Source organism: Balaenoptera borealis, assembly GCF_965194805.1.
Source record: "Balaenoptera borealis genome assembly, chromosome: 1".
NCBI classification, from domain to species: Eukaryota; Metazoa; Chordata; class Mammalia; order Artiodactyla; family Balaenopteridae; genus Balaenoptera; species Balaenoptera borealis.
Genome location: NC_138860.1, coordinates 138,078,043 through 138,093,423, shown reverse-complemented (window position 1 = coordinate 138,093,423; position 15,381 = coordinate 138,078,043). Strand labels below are relative to the sequence as shown.

Sequence of the window (15,381 nt, the reverse complement as noted above, 5' to 3'; positions counted from 1 at the left end):
ACTTAGTAATGCTCAACAGATACTGATGAATGCAAGAATCAGTATGCATCTTGCATACTGAATGCATGCAAGAATGAATGCATGAGTGAGCAACAGAGCAGAGACTCAAACTCAGATTGACTCTGGGTCTGATGGTCATAACACAACATTCCTAGTGGGAAAGGAAAGAGGAGCCCAGATCAGAACAGAGGAACAGTATCTATATAAAGAAGGCACAGTAAGTAAGGGATGAGTTGTAGTGAAAGACTCAGAGATTTAGGGAGGGATTAGGGATTATGGCTGCAGGAAATGAACATAACATGTGGAGATAGGAAGCCCATAGTCAAGTCCCAGCTCCATTAACTAGCTGTGTGGTCATGAGCATATCAGTATACCTCCCTGAGCCTTGCTTTCCTCATCTTTAAAGTGGGCCCAGACTGTGGAAAACAGTATGGACATTTCTCAAAAAACTGAAAATGGAACTACCATATGACCCAGCAATTCCACTCCTGGGTATATATCTGAAAAAAAACAAAAACACTAATTTGAAAATATACATGCACCCCAATGTTCATAGCAGCATTATTTGCAATTGCCAAGATATGGAAGCAACCAAGTGTCCATCAACAGATGAATGGATAAAGAAGATGTGGCATATATATATCATGGAATACTACTCAGCCATAAAAAAGAACAAAATTTTGCCATTTGTAGCAACATGGATGGACTCGGAGGGCATTATGCTAAGCGAAATAAGTCAGACAGAGAAAGACAAATACTGTATGATATCACTTATACGTGGAACCTAAAAAATACAACGAACTAGTGAATATGACAGAAAAGAAGCAGATTCACAGATATAGAGAATAAACTAGGCGTTGCCAGTGCTGGGGAGTGGGGGCTTGGGCAATATAGGGGTGGGGAAGTGGGAGGTACAAACTACTGGGTGTAAGATAGGCTCAAGGACGTATTGTACAACACAGGGAACAGAGCCAATATTTTGTAATAACTAAATGGAAAGTAACCTTTAAAAATTGTATAAAACTTAAAAAAAAATTTTTAAATGGTAATTTTGACAAAGAAAGAAAAATAAATAAATAAAGTGGGGCTAGTAATACTACCTACTTCCGAAGGGTGTTGTGTAGATTGAAGGCAGTAATATTTAGAAACATGTTTTATAATTTCTGAAGAGCTATACAAATGTTACTTTATTATCACTGTTGCTTTGGAATTGGTGCCTGAAAGGGTCCCTGGAGATCACCACGTTTCAGCTTCTCATTTTACCTCTTTAAACATGAGCTACAACTGGTCTTCGTATTTTAGAAAAAGCCCAGCATATATGCAGTGAGTACTTAAAAGTTAGGAGTTACAGAATCAGGATTCTACTTAAATTCCCAGCACAAAGTAATATCATTTCTTAAAGCTCAAATAAGATTCTTTGCCCTATTCAAGGCTGTCACAGTGTTAGCTGTGTTTACTCTCCTGCACTGAAATGCAAGTAGTGTGAAATTGAAACCTATTTATGAAATTTCAAAACCTCTTGGTTTACTCATGGGCACTAACCATGCTTGTATTTATAACAGACCATGAATAATCTTGCTCATTGAAGTTTAAGTAGCACCTTCATGAGTGAATGTATTTTGTTTTATTCCCTGTTCTTGTCGTTTGATAGTTTTTGCTCCAGTGAAGAAGTAGAATCTGCTGAGAGGGTGGGAAGGAGGGCTGGGATGGCATAGTGGAAGAGCCAGGGCCCTTCTGGCTTGGAGTTAAAGACTTGGACTGAAGTCCCAGTTCTGCCACTTTCTGGCTGTGTGACTTTGAGAAAGTCACTTAACTACTCTGAGCTATAGTTTGTTCATCCAAAGAAAAAATGGGGCTATTAATACATACCTAAAAATGTCATTGTGGGGATTAAAGGAAATATATGACTGCAATTTATTTAACTATTAGGAAGGCTAATTGTGCCACCAGTCAAGGGAAGTTCCACTGAAGTCACTGTAAACAGTAACTTGAGACACAGGAGTTAGAGGCTACTCAAATAGCATTACCTTCTTTCTCGCCCTCTCTTTTTTTTGTTGTTTTTTTATTTGTTCTGTAGGTGGTTCTTCATTTGCCAGCAAACCCTCCACACCAACTGGATTGGGTGGAGGATTTCCACCTCTCAGCTCGCCACAGAAAGCATCTCCCCAGCCCATGGGTGGAGGGTGGCAGCAGGGAGGTGGCTACAGCTGGCAGCAGACACAGTCTAAGCCACAGTCCAGCATGCCCCACTCCTCTCCCCAGAACCGACCCAACTACAACGTGAGCTTCTCATCCGTGCCTGGGGGCCAGAACGAACGTGGGAAAGGAGCAGCTAACTTGGGTAAGGATGACGGTATGGACCCTATAGCCAGGGTACCCAAATGTATGTATGTCAGAAGAAGGAGATAGAAAACAATTCCGGTAGTTTCTGACGCAATCTTTGAATTGTAGAGACAGAGCACGATCCCTACACCAGCGTGGTGCCTGGAGCTCCAGCTTTTACCAGGCTCCTAACACAGATCGCTTTGTGAGTGCTGGCTCACCTGTCTGTCTCTCTCCACACTGAGACCGATGCCTCATTATCATTAGCACCTAGCAGAGTGCCTGGCATGTAGTAGGCACTAAATGGGTATTGAATGGATGTGAGTGGAGGGGTGGTTGCATCTTGAAGCTGTCACTCCTTTGGAAGAGAGGGTAGAAGAGGAAGGTTGGGAACCTTTCAAGCACTGTGTTCACATTTGCTCTTGGACCCCATTTAGAGGAGTGGACGTATCTTGGACGTTTGGTCTTGATTATCCTCTGGTTGGGGGATGTTCCTGAGATCATTGGGTTTCCTGTGATGGTTTTTTCCTCTCTTCTGAGAAGAAAGTTACAAGAACACAAAATGGCCCAACAGCTAAGGCTGGAGGATACTCTGGATGGGATTCTTCCTTTTTCAAATGGGATTCTTGATAGCGAGTGAAAAATAATATATTTTGCATAGCAGGGATGGTTAAACTTGAGTTTGCTAAAAGGCCTGTTATGATATATTTTACATTTCAGTTGATTTGATTATACCTAAGAATGAAACGTATAGGGACATGATAAGGAAACAGGCCTTCCTATGGAACATGGAAAATGAAATTCTTCTACTTTTTCTAGTAGCTGTAGCTGACATTTATTGAGTGCTTATTATATGTCAGGTGCTATTCTATGCAGTTTTCACATATTATTTAATATAATCTTCCCAAACCAACCCCACGTTGTAGACAGAGGTCAGTAATTTCCTAAGTCCATACAGCTCGTAAGTGACAGAGCCAAGATCTGAACCAGGACAGTGGGGCCCCTAGAGCCCCTGCTTTTCACCGCCACACTCTACTGGATATGACACAGGTGACTTTTCACAATACTAACATGACAGGGACTCTCTTATTGGGAATACAACATTATGTTTGTTCTTAGTTAGCAGTGGATATTCCTGGATAATTCCATAGAGTCACCTGGCTTCCCCTCCATTTTCATTTTGAGTAGATGTGGGGTGAGTGTCTTCAATCAGCAAATATTTATGGAGCGTCTTCAGTGTAGAAAACATTGGGGATATGCAGCGAACAAGACAGACAAAATCCCTAGTGTCAGAGCACTCACATTTTAGTGTGTGCGTATGATAGTTTACATTCAGAATGCCTTACGGTATAGAGCTGGCAAGTGGGTTTCAATTCCAACACCAGCTTTGGTTGAAGGGCATGGACTGCATGTACTCCTGTGTTTTGGTTCTGTTTTTTGTTTTAACAACAAACATTTAAATAGCCAGGCACTGTTCTAAGCACACCATGCCTGGTTGACAGATGAGGAAATTGAGGCATGGAGATGGCAAGGAACTTGCTCCAAGGTCACATCGCTAATAAGGGCAGAGCTGGAATTCAAACCTGGAGAGTTTGTCTCCAGGGTCTTTGCTCTTTGCTGCTATGCTAGGCTGCTTTTCCAAACAGACTGATAAAGATTGTGAGGCTAAAACCAGACTTAGGGAAAAAGAGCACTGTGATGGACTGAAAGTGTCAGCTGAGCTTGGGCAGGAAAGCAGTGGCGTGCATGGGTTTCAAGTACCAAAACCCAGGTCTCGGTCCCATCACTGATACTAACTAGTTGTGTGACTGGGGTCTGGGGGGCGTGGGGGAGGGAGCAGGGGGTAGAATCATGAATATCCTCATCTATAAAAAGATGGAACAGTGAATATGGAATTATGGAATTAGATTTAGTCTAGCAATCCTGCCCCGAGTCCAAGCTTTGCCATGGACATGGTATATGATTCTGAACGATCTCTTAAGTTCTCCAGACTTCACTTTCCTCATCTGTAAAATGGACATGACAGGGTAATTGAGAGGTAATTGAGATAATTGAGGGCTCAGTGCATGTGAAAGCACCTTGAAGACCAAGTGTTGTGACATAATGATATGGTATTATGTTTCAGAGTAAAAACCATAATAATTTTAAAAATATTATGTTGCAGAAGGGAAACAAAAAGCAGCTGACTTTGAAGACCTACTCTCTGGTCAAGGTTTTAATGCTCACAAAGACAAAAAGGGCCCTCGAACAATAGCTGAGATGAGAAAGGAGGAAATGGCTAAGGAGATGGATCCTGAGAAATTAAAGGTGAGTGAGCCTCTGACCCAGGGTGATTATTATGTGTGTGGAGCTGTCAGTGTGGGACTAACCTATAGAAGGTGCCATGTTAGGTTTCTAGCATCCACTTTATTTCATTTGTTTCCTATAGCTGTGATTTGAGTACAGCTGTGTCCTTTAATAGCAAAGTACTTTCGGGGAGTACTGTGTATGTATGCTGTTTTGTTTCTTTAATAAAATGCACTTTATTCCATGGTATGGTAGTATAGATTTTCTTTGTTTACATTTTCAAATAAGCAATGGCACTCTTTAGGAGGTGATCTTATTGTTCAGATGGCATTCCGATCTGTAGGTAAGTCATTATGATTTGGAGGTTAGAAGAATGCATTATTTATGTTCTCTACTTCTGCTTTGAGAGTTTTATATTAGACCAGATCAGCTGAAGCCCTCAGGATCTCTTCTTTGCTGACAGAGAGGGAAATATTGATGTACCTGGGAATTACTCACTCCTGTAACGTTAGACCTGGAGGTTTGGGAAGGTGGCAGGAAGGAAGGCTGAGGGAGGTGAGGTCCTTGGCTTCCCCACTGCTTCCCTCCACTTTTAACCAGAGCATTTCTGCTTTTATCTGGTTTTGATTCTTGGAAGTCTAGGTAAGATTTTATTTGGGGAAAGACAATGTTTCCCTATTATTTTCTTTTCTTTTAAAGTTTGCAAACCAGTGATGCCCTTATTTCATAGATGAGGAAACGGAGACATTACTTTATAGCTGAGGATGTTATCATGGATGATGGTTAATTTGGGAACAAAAGGGTGGTTATATTGATGAATGGTGTGAGATAGTGAAAGAGTTTGTGAAGATCAAGGCAAGTGGATTGCTCTTCACAGACAGAGAGGCTGAATGTCCACATGACGAGATATACTGACCCTGTAACAGCCTGGAAGATGAGGGTCTAATCTGTTACTCCAAAATCAGGAGTGGTACAGCTAGTCAGTGTTACACATTTTGAAAAAATATACCACTGTTCTTCGCCATAATTTCCCTACAGATCTGAACGTTGTTGAAGATGTACAGATACTATTTGGAGTACAATATAGGATCCTTTGTTTGTATTTGCTTTGCACTTCATACAACATCCAAAAGGTTTTATATTCCTTCCGAAAAACTTGTGCTCCATCTCAAGAACCTTTGTTCTATAAAAGAAAGTTATTTGTGTCTTTTAAACCATGCTTGGTTATTTAGTTGGTATGGGGTATTAAATGGTTTGGGAGAGTAGCCATCATGTGCCTTGACTGAGCTTCTGTTATGTGCTAAATGCTGATGCATTGTTACAAACCCTTCAATTTAATCATCTCATTTGTTCGAACTATGAAGATTCAAACTATGAATGCTCATAGTTTGAATGAATGACTAAATGTATTCATTTAACAAACCTTTTTGAGCTCTATTCCATGCCAGGCATACTATTTGATTTCTGAGTTACAGTGATATGTAAAAAACACTACCTTTCCTCAAACAGGTCTGCCTAATGGCAGGGAAAGACAAACACATGATTACAATAAAGTGTCCCACATATTATGATAGAAGCATGTTTAAAAGTTAGCCCAGAGAAATTTGTTCTTTTTTCCAAGGGATTTTTTTTTTTTAGTGTCTCTGTGTCACTATACTAGACGGAGCAGATAGCAGGGACCCAGACAGACATGGTGTGTGCACTCATGGAGTTTATGCTTTAGGAGTGAGTAATTAACTCAGGGGGAGCCAGAGAAGAAGGAAGGTATTCAGACTCTCAAAGGCAGAGCAGTATGAAATTCCTGAGCAGGCTGTTGAAGGACGATGAAGAGTTAACCAGAAAGACGAGGTAGGGGGTGGAGGAAGAAAAGCAGGTAGAGGGAGGGTTGGAGTATGCAGGTACTCGATGTTGCTGGAGCAGGAGGGGTTTCCAGAGTCACAGTGGAGACCCTCTGGACTCGAAAGCATTTGAATCTCTTAACTGCCCCTGTGTTTACAGATTCTGGAATGGATTGAAGGCAAAGAGAGAAACATCAGAGCACTTCTGTCCACGATGCACACCATGCTATGGGCTGGGGAGACTAAGTGGAAACCAGTTGGCATGGCAGACCTGGTCACACCAGAGCAGGTGAAGAAGGTGTACAGGAAGGCTGTGCTGGTGGTGCACCCAGATAAAGTGAGTACAACTTGCTCTCCCCCACCGCTTGTCTGGTCCTCCCGTCGTTAGTTTACAAGTATGCGTCAAAGCATCATACTTTCAACTTGTTGCTTAGACCATTTATATGATAAAATAAATCCCATGGGCTCAAAAAAGGTATTTAAACAAATAGTTATGCTTTATGAAACAGAAGAAAAGGAATCAAATAATATATTACAAATAATGGAATGGGGGCTTTCCTTAGGTGTAAGGTTGACCACTGACTAATTTCCAGGGAACAGATACAAACTGTGTCTTGACTTATGGGTGGGCTAAGAGCTGGACAGGAAAATGTTCTCCTGTAGAGATACAGCAGGATATATAGCCAGGATTATACAGTGAAAAAGCTTTAGAACGTAGTTGGCAAACTTGGTGAGAATTAACAAAATATTCAAAATGGAACTAAATACTTCACTATATTGATTATGCCAGTTTATATTTTCATTGAAGTACATACACATATACGTGCTGCACGTTGTCAGAAACTTCAACTACTGGATGGCCCAGTTGAGATCAACATAATACACAGAAACCTCCCTGACAGAATTGGGTCCCTTGCTGTCTTATGGACTGACTATACCAGTCCTATGATGTGAGGCTGTGACTGAAGTCCTGCTTGGGAACACATACTTGAATTTGGTGTATTTGATTTTCATCTCTCCACACTTTTTGTGACTAATCTGAATAGTAGTAAAGAAATAATGTGTTTCAATGAATCAAAGAGAAAGGGAAACAGCCCAGAAAAATTCACAAACTGTATGCCTATGTTATGGGTCTCCAAGAACTTTTTTTAGAAATGGGAAAATGGGGACTTCCCTGGTGGTGCAGTGGTTAAGAATCCACCTGCCAATGCAGGGGACACGGGTTCAATCCCTGATCCGGGAAGATCCCATATGCCGTGGAGCAACTAAGCCCGTGAGTCACAGCTACTGAGCCTGCGCTCTAGAGCCCGTGAGCCACAACTACTGAGCCCATGTGCCGCAACTACTGAAGCCCGTGCACCTAGAGCCCGTGCTCCACAACCACAACAAGAGAAGCCACCGCAGTGAGAAGCCTGAGCACTGCAAGGAAGAGTAGCCCCCGTTCACCGCAACCAGAGAAAGCCCGCGCGCAGCAACAAAGACCCAATGCAGCCAAAAATAAATAAATAAATTTATTAAAAAAAAAAAATGGGGAAATGGGTTTTTCAAAATATAGCCAATCAATTGGAGATAGGCAGTCACGAACCTTTGTCATGTGGTAGATAATTCTGGAGAATGGAGATACATTTTGTGCTGCCCAGTAACTTCTCTATTACCTACTCAGTGACTGATCACTACTACCATATGTTAATCCCTAGGGGGTGGGCTTTCTGGGGAGGTCATAGTAATTAGAGGCATGTAGATGGGGCTGTAAAAAGAGAAATGGCCTAATAGAAAAACATTTCAATTCCTTAGAGCCCACATATTAGCAGTGAAAAATTTAATAGAAATAAAACTTTGGTCTGTGGTATCTAACGTGTGTGTTGTTTTTTTTTTTTTTTTCTATAGGCTACTGGGCAACCTTATGAACAATATGCAAAGATGATTTTCATGGAGCTCAATGATGCCTGGTCTGAATTTGAAAATCAAGGCCAAAAGCCCTTGTATTAATTTATGAGCTTTTCCATCTCTGCTGCAGACCTGTGCTAATGCTTAGTGTGTGTCACAGTTCTGAGGTTTTCACAGGTGAACCAAAAAACTCCAGCAACGTGTATCCAGTACTTAACTGTTAAGTTACTCGTAAATTAATTCCTCATTGATAAGGAATGTGGATGTTTGTTTCCTCAGATCCCCACCATAAAAGGTCCAAAGCAGGAGAGGAACTTTTAGTCAGATGAGCTTGCAGAGTTTTACAGCATTCCAGCCTGCCCTTTGGGGAGCCTACTCAGCGTTTTGTGGGGGAATGGAAAACAGAGGCCACCAAAGGCATAGCACCCATCTCAGTGTCTGAGGATAGGATGATGAGCAAAAATTATAATAATAAGATTACATGGTGGATTTAAATGGTTTTCATATTTTCTTGGAAAGATATAATTTGAGCAATGGCTTTGCACAGACTCCAGGAACACAAGCGCCAAGTATCTTTTTCAGTGGAAATTTACTATGGTCTCTAGCATAATACTGTATACTTCTTTTGGTCAAGAGGACTAACAGATGTAAAAGAACCTGAATTACGTGGGAAGTGATTATATTATAATCCAGTGATTACTACCAACGCTTCCTGGATAAGCTAAAATTTCGTGAAAATGCTGGCTAAAGAAAAATAGGGACTCTGAGAGTGTAGAAATCTGTATTCCTGGTCAGAAAGTTGGGCTGCTACCTTCTTTTCCCTTTAGAAAACTGGATGCTTGAAGAAAAAGTCTTAATACCATAACAACAACCTGATTGGAAAGAAACTTCTAATTTTGCCATTAGGCTTAATGCTCTTCCTTTTGCTTAGCAGAGAAAATGCTCTTTGCTGGGAGCAGGTTGTGAAGCAGTTTGGCGCATTCACAGTCGATCAGGAAGCATGTGTAGTATGGACCCCCTTGTCCTCCGGGTTTGTGAGTAGCTGTGGGACGAGAATAGACGACAATGCTAACCACTAGTAACCAGACAGGGGCAGTTGCAGCGAGAGAGCCGAGCTCCCTTCAGACTGAGTCCGATGGCTTGTCAGGACTGGCTTTTTGAGGAACCAGGTTCCTTTTCCCACCTGATGAAATTGGACCCCTTGTATTATTACAGTGGGGTTTACTGTTTGAAAAGTTGCTGGGGTCCACAGGAACAACAGTCACACGGGGACATATGTGAAAGTAAAGCAAGACTGAAACCTTTGCAGACTTCAGACTGGTTGGATTTCAGTTCAGTGTCTTGGCTGTTTCTCATTTTAAGGGGCAAGCAGTTGTTATTATCCTGTGACTTTAGTAGATCTCTTTGGGTGTGCACACACACAGTGTGCAGAGGATATATATGCAAAGCAGATGGCAAAAAAGATCTCCATGCTAGTCTTAAAAGGTTCGTGCTCAGTATGGTAAAAAGCTTTCAAAACTTGTTTTTAAAAGACAATCATTTTTTTGTTTCTATTTTCATTTTCTTGTGGCAGACTGTACCAGAAAAGCAGCATGTCAAAAATACTTTATGTTCTGTATACAACTCTCTCGTTCTTTCTCTTCTCTCTTTCTCCTTTTCTTCCTTCCTTCCTCCCTTCCTTCCTTTCTTTCTCTTTCTTCCTTTCCTTTCCTTTCTTTCTTTCTTTTTTTGTTATAAAGATTCATTATTTATTTTACCTTTTGCTGACAATGTGAAACTCACCTACAATGTTCTCTTTTTAAATATACAGCTATAAACTGTTCAAAGTAACCATAAAAAACTAGGTGTTATTTATTAACATATTATAAAATAATGTTTGATGCAGTATGTGCTTGTCTTATTTAAAACTGGAATGTGAGACATGTTGCTGTGACTCTTTTTTCTCATTCACGTTTGTAGATATTGTGTGAACTACAGTATATAATGATAATAATTAAAAGGATATTATGTGAATGTCACATACATTTTGAAATGATAGAACTATATTAGCTTTGTATCATGTTTGGATAATTCATCAATATTCACAGTTTAAAACATCATTAAACATTATGTAATTAGCAATGAGAAAGAATCTTACCTAACTTAAATTTGGGATGTTCCCTATCTCTTTTCCGGATACATTATAGTTCTGGACCCCTATTCATCTCAAAACTCTTAACATATGCAGACCAACAGGTTTTCGCATTCCTTTTAAATATCTGGTTGTGACAGAGCTCGTTGTTGATCAGATTCACTGTTTCGTTCATATTTATTGTAATATATTTTTTGTTTTGTAAATATGTTACACCAACAAAATGTGATTGGTCTAAAATATTTGTAATGTATATTAAAAGGCTCAAAAATATTTTTAGAAATATAAGTTATTTTTGCGCTCATGGGAATATGATGACAAGCTTGAATTATACCTTCTGAATCACTTTTAAGAAAAGTTGTGGAGAAAGAATATGAAAAGCATATAATACATTTGCACCAAAACATGATCTGACAGGATTTCTTGGTTTATACTTTAACCACCCCCGTTGCCACCCTTGCCCCCATACACAGACACACTTTTTATCATGCTGCATGAATGCTATGTTTCAAAAAGAATCAGCATAGAAATCCTGGTGTTCTAGCTAGGATATTAATGCATTTGTGTCCTGAGGCAAAGGGATTGATCCTGGGAGTCTGAGACTTTGTCATAGAAAACAGATCGTTTAGTGTTTAAGAAGAGAAGCAGCATGTTCATTTGGAAGCAGATGTTGCAAATCAAAAGCATTTGAACTATCAGTGTTGTGTCTCTGTCTGGAAGAACGTTCAAGTTAGACCCTAATGATGCTGATGAAACACATATTGTATAAGGAATGAACATGCAAGTTGAATTCCAGAACCAGTTATCGCAGCAACAGGACAGTTTCCCTGCTGGAAACATCTATTGGGGAATTTAGGTCAAGTAGACAGGTTTTGGTTGTTCTATACATAAACCATGGTGTTTCAGCATAATGGTACAGTGTTGGTTTGAGACCAAAAGACTGGGTTTGAATCCTGGTTTTTCCACTTAAGGACTGTTATATTGGGCAAATTGCTTAAACTCGCTAAATCTTAATTTTATTGCTTGTAAAACAGAGACAATTCTAGCAACCCTGCAATGGAGGAATTAGGGATTGTGTATATAAACTGTCTGTAATCAAGTGGGTAGGTACTCACTAAATAGTAGCTATTGTTATTGTTACTGATAGTCGATAAAACAAAGTATCACTGCAGGTCGGTACTGGGGCTGGAATTACACTGAAACCTCAGGTGGTAGGGAGGGGATAACATGCGTGGGAAAAGGCAACCAGAAGTAAAATGTGCCTTAGCCCTTTTTTCTATCTCCCTGGGCTGACAGAGATCTGTCTGCATAAAATGGCAGACTTACATTGTAGGTTCTGTAAAGGGAGTGGCTATGTGTAAAAAAGTGGTGGTTAAGATTGAGGAAGGAAAATTAACACTGACTGATTACAATAGTGCTGCATCGAACTTGTGCTTAACTTAAGCACTGACTTGAGAGCCACCCCAGTGCAGATAGGGTGCCACTGCCTCTATCTTGAATGCACTACCCTAGGTGCTGTTATATATATTCATTTTCTCATTTAATTTGCAAAAAGTTCTGAGAGGCATGTTTTGTAAATCCTAGCTCAGGAAATGGAAGCACAGAGAGGTTTACCCAGAGCTGAGGTTGAGGTTAGATCTTTTCTGTAGGATAGGGAAAGATGATACTATATACGGTGAACTTTATTAATATTTGTGAATTCAACCAATATTTTGTGTATACTGTATGCAAGATACTAGTAGATGTGTAAGGGAAGATCAAACTAATACATGAATTTGATTGCCCTGTTAAACATTAAGGGATGTTATTTGTAATTACTATGGCAGTTCCTGCCTTCTTAGTGCATAAGATCTACTATGGAGAATAGTTCAAGTGCTGACTGTCTGACTTCATATTTAAACTGTTTAGGGCTTGATCTCAACTAGTTACTATCTGAGCTTTAGTTTTCCCATCTGTAAAGTGGAGATAATAAAACCTAGTTCATAGTGTGAGAGAATTGAATGCAAGGAGAGAATATAAAAATTTATCCAAGAAGTCCTGTGTAGTCCTGGACAGTGTGACAGAGGACATGGATATACTTCTAAGTAACACAACTGATGGCAAGTTGGGGATAGGGTTCAGCTTCTAAAGTCTTACTTTCTGGGGTTTTTTTTGTGTATGTGAAAGTTCCTTTATTTATTTATTTAGTTATTTTTTGAATTTTAATTATTTTTATACAGCAGGTTCTTTTTAGTTTTCTATTTTATACATATTAATGTATATATGTCAATCCCAATCTCCCAATTCATCCCACCCCCCACCCCACTTACCCCCTTTGTGTCCATACATCTGTTCTCTATATCTGTGTCTCTATTTCTGCCTTACAAACCAGTTCATCTGTACCATTTTTCTAGATTCCACATATATGTGTTAATATACGATATTTGTTTTCCTCTTTCTGACTTCACTCTGTATGACAGTCTCTAGGTCCATCCACTTCTCTACAAATGACCCAATTTCGTTCCTTTTTATGGCTGAGTAATATTCCATTGTATATATGTACCATGTCTTCTTTATCCATCCGTCTGTCGATGGGCATTTAGGTTGCTTCCATGACCTGGCTATTGTAAGTAGTGTTGTAATGAACACTGGGGTGCATGTGTCTTTTTGAATTATGGTTTTCTCTGGGTATATCCAGTAGTGGGATGGCTGGGTCATATGGTAATTCTATTTTTAGTTTTTTAAGGAACTTCCATACTGTTCTCCATAGTGGCTGTATCAATTTACATTCCCACCAACACTGCAAGAGGGTTCCCTTTTCTCCACACCTTCTCCAGCGTTTGTTGTTTGTAGATTTTCTGATAATGGCCATTCTAACTAGTGTGAGGTGATACCTCATTGTAGTTTTGATTTGCATTTCTGTAATAATTAGTGATGTTGAGCAGCTTTTCATGTGCTTCTTGGTCATCTGTATGTCTTCTTTGGAGAGATGTCTATTTAGGTCTTCTGCCCATTTTTGGATTGGGTTGTTTGTTTTTTTAATATTGAGCTGCATGAGCTGTTTATATATTTTGGAGATTAATCCTTTGTCCGTTGATTCATTTGCAAATATTTTCTCCCATTCTGAGGGTTGTCTTTTCATCTTGTTTATAGTTTCCTTTGCTGTGCAAAAGCTTTTAAGTTTCATTAGGTCCCATTTGCTTTATTTATGTTTTTATTTCCATTACTCTAGGAGGTGGGTCAAAAAAGATCTTGCTGTGATTATGTCAAAGAGTGTTCTTCCTCTGTTTTCCTCTAGGAGTTTTATAGTGTCTGGTCTTACATTTAGGTCTCTAATCCATTTTGAGTTTATTTTTGTGTATGGTGTTAGGGAGTGTTCTAATTTCATTCTTTTACATGTAGCTGTCCAGTTTTCCCAGCACCACTTATTGAAGAGACTGTCTTTTCTCCATTGTATATCCTTGCCTCCTTTGTCATAGATTAGTTGACCATGTGTGCATGGGTTTATGTCTGGGCTCTCTGTCCTGTTCCATGATCTATATTTCTGTTTTTGTGCCAGTACTGTATTGTCTTGATTACTGTAGCTTTTTGTAGTATAGTCTGAAGTCAGGGAGCCTGATTCCCCCAGCTCCGTTTTTTTCCCTCAGGATTGCTTTGGCTATTCGGCGTCTTTTGTGTCTCCCTACAGATTTTAAGATTTTTTGTTCTAGTTCTGTAAAAAATGCCATTGGTAATTTGATAGGGATTGCATTGAATCTGTAGATTGCTTTGGGTAGTTTAGTCATTTTCACAGTATTGATTCTTCCAATCCAAGAACACTGTATATCTTTCCATCTGTTTGTGTCATCTTTTTTAAAAAATTAATTTATTTATTTTATTTATTTATTTTGGCTGTGTTGGGTCTTCGTTGCTGCGCGCAGGCTTTCTCTAATTGCGGCAAGTGGGGGTTATTCTTCATTGCAGCGCGCGGGCTTCTCATTGCGGTGGCTTCTCTTGCTGCAGAGCACAGGCTCTAGGTGCATGTGCTTCAGTAGTTGCAGCATGTGGGCTCAGTAGTTGTGGCTCACGGGTTCTAGAGCACACAGGCTCAGTAGTTGTTGCACACGGGCTTAGTTGCTCCGCGGCATGTGGGATCTTCCTGGACCAGGGATCGAACCCGTGTTCCCTGAACTGGCAGGTGGATTCTCAACCACTGCGCCACCAGGGAACCCCGTTTGTGTCATCTTTGATTTCTTTCATCAGTGTCTTATAGTTTGCTGAGTACAGGTCATTTACCTCCTTAGGTAGGTTTATTCCTAGGTATTTTATTCTTTTTGTTGCAATGGTGAATGGGATTGTTTCCTTAATTTCTCTTGCTGATCTTTTGTTGTTAGTGTATAGGAATGCAAGAGATTTTGTATCCTGCACCTTTAGCAAATTCACTGATTAGCTCTAGTGGTTTTCTGGTGGCATCTTTAGGATCCTCTATGTATAGTATCATGTCATCTGCAAACAGTGAGAGTTTTACTTCTTTTCCAATTTGTATTCCTTTTATTTCTTTTTCTTCTCTGATTGCCATGGCTAGGACTTCCCAAACTATATTGAATAACAGTGGCGACGGTGGACATCCTTGTCTTGTTCCTGATCTTAGAGGAAATGCTTTCAGTTCTTCCCCATTGAGAATGATGTTTGCTGTGGGTTTTTCATATGTGGCCTTTATTGTGTTGAGGTAGGTTCCCTCTATGCCCACTTTCTGGAGAGTTTTTATCATAAACGGATGTTGAATTTTGTCAAAAGCTTTTTATGCATCTATTGAGATGATCATAAGGTTTTCTCCTTCAGTTTGTTAATATGGTGTATCACATTGATTGATTTGCGTATATTGAAGAATCCTTGCATCCTTGCGATAAATCCTACTTGATCGTGGTGTATGATCCTTTTAATGTGCTGTTGGATTCT

General features: G+C 39.8%; 1 protein-coding gene across 1 annotated transcript in view; it reads left to right on the top strand.

Annotated features, from left to right (window-relative positions):
• Positions 1-10,737, top strand: part of DNAJC6 (DnaJ heat shock protein family (Hsp40) member C6) — a 56,169-nt gene extending 45,432 nt beyond the window's left edge. The window contains exons 9-12 of the mRNA XM_082353493.1: positions 2,078-2,341; positions 4,487-4,629; positions 6,607-6,783; positions 8,334-10,737. Of these exons, the coding sequence (XP_082209619.1) occupies positions 2,078-2,341; positions 4,487-4,629; positions 6,607-6,783; positions 8,334-8,435 (686 nt within the window). The 3' untranslated portion in view covers positions 8,436-10,737. The remainder of the gene's footprint in view (positions 1-2,077; positions 2,342-4,486; positions 4,630-6,606; positions 6,784-8,333) is intronic.
• The last annotated feature ends 4,644 nt before the right edge of the window (positions 10,738-15,381 follow it).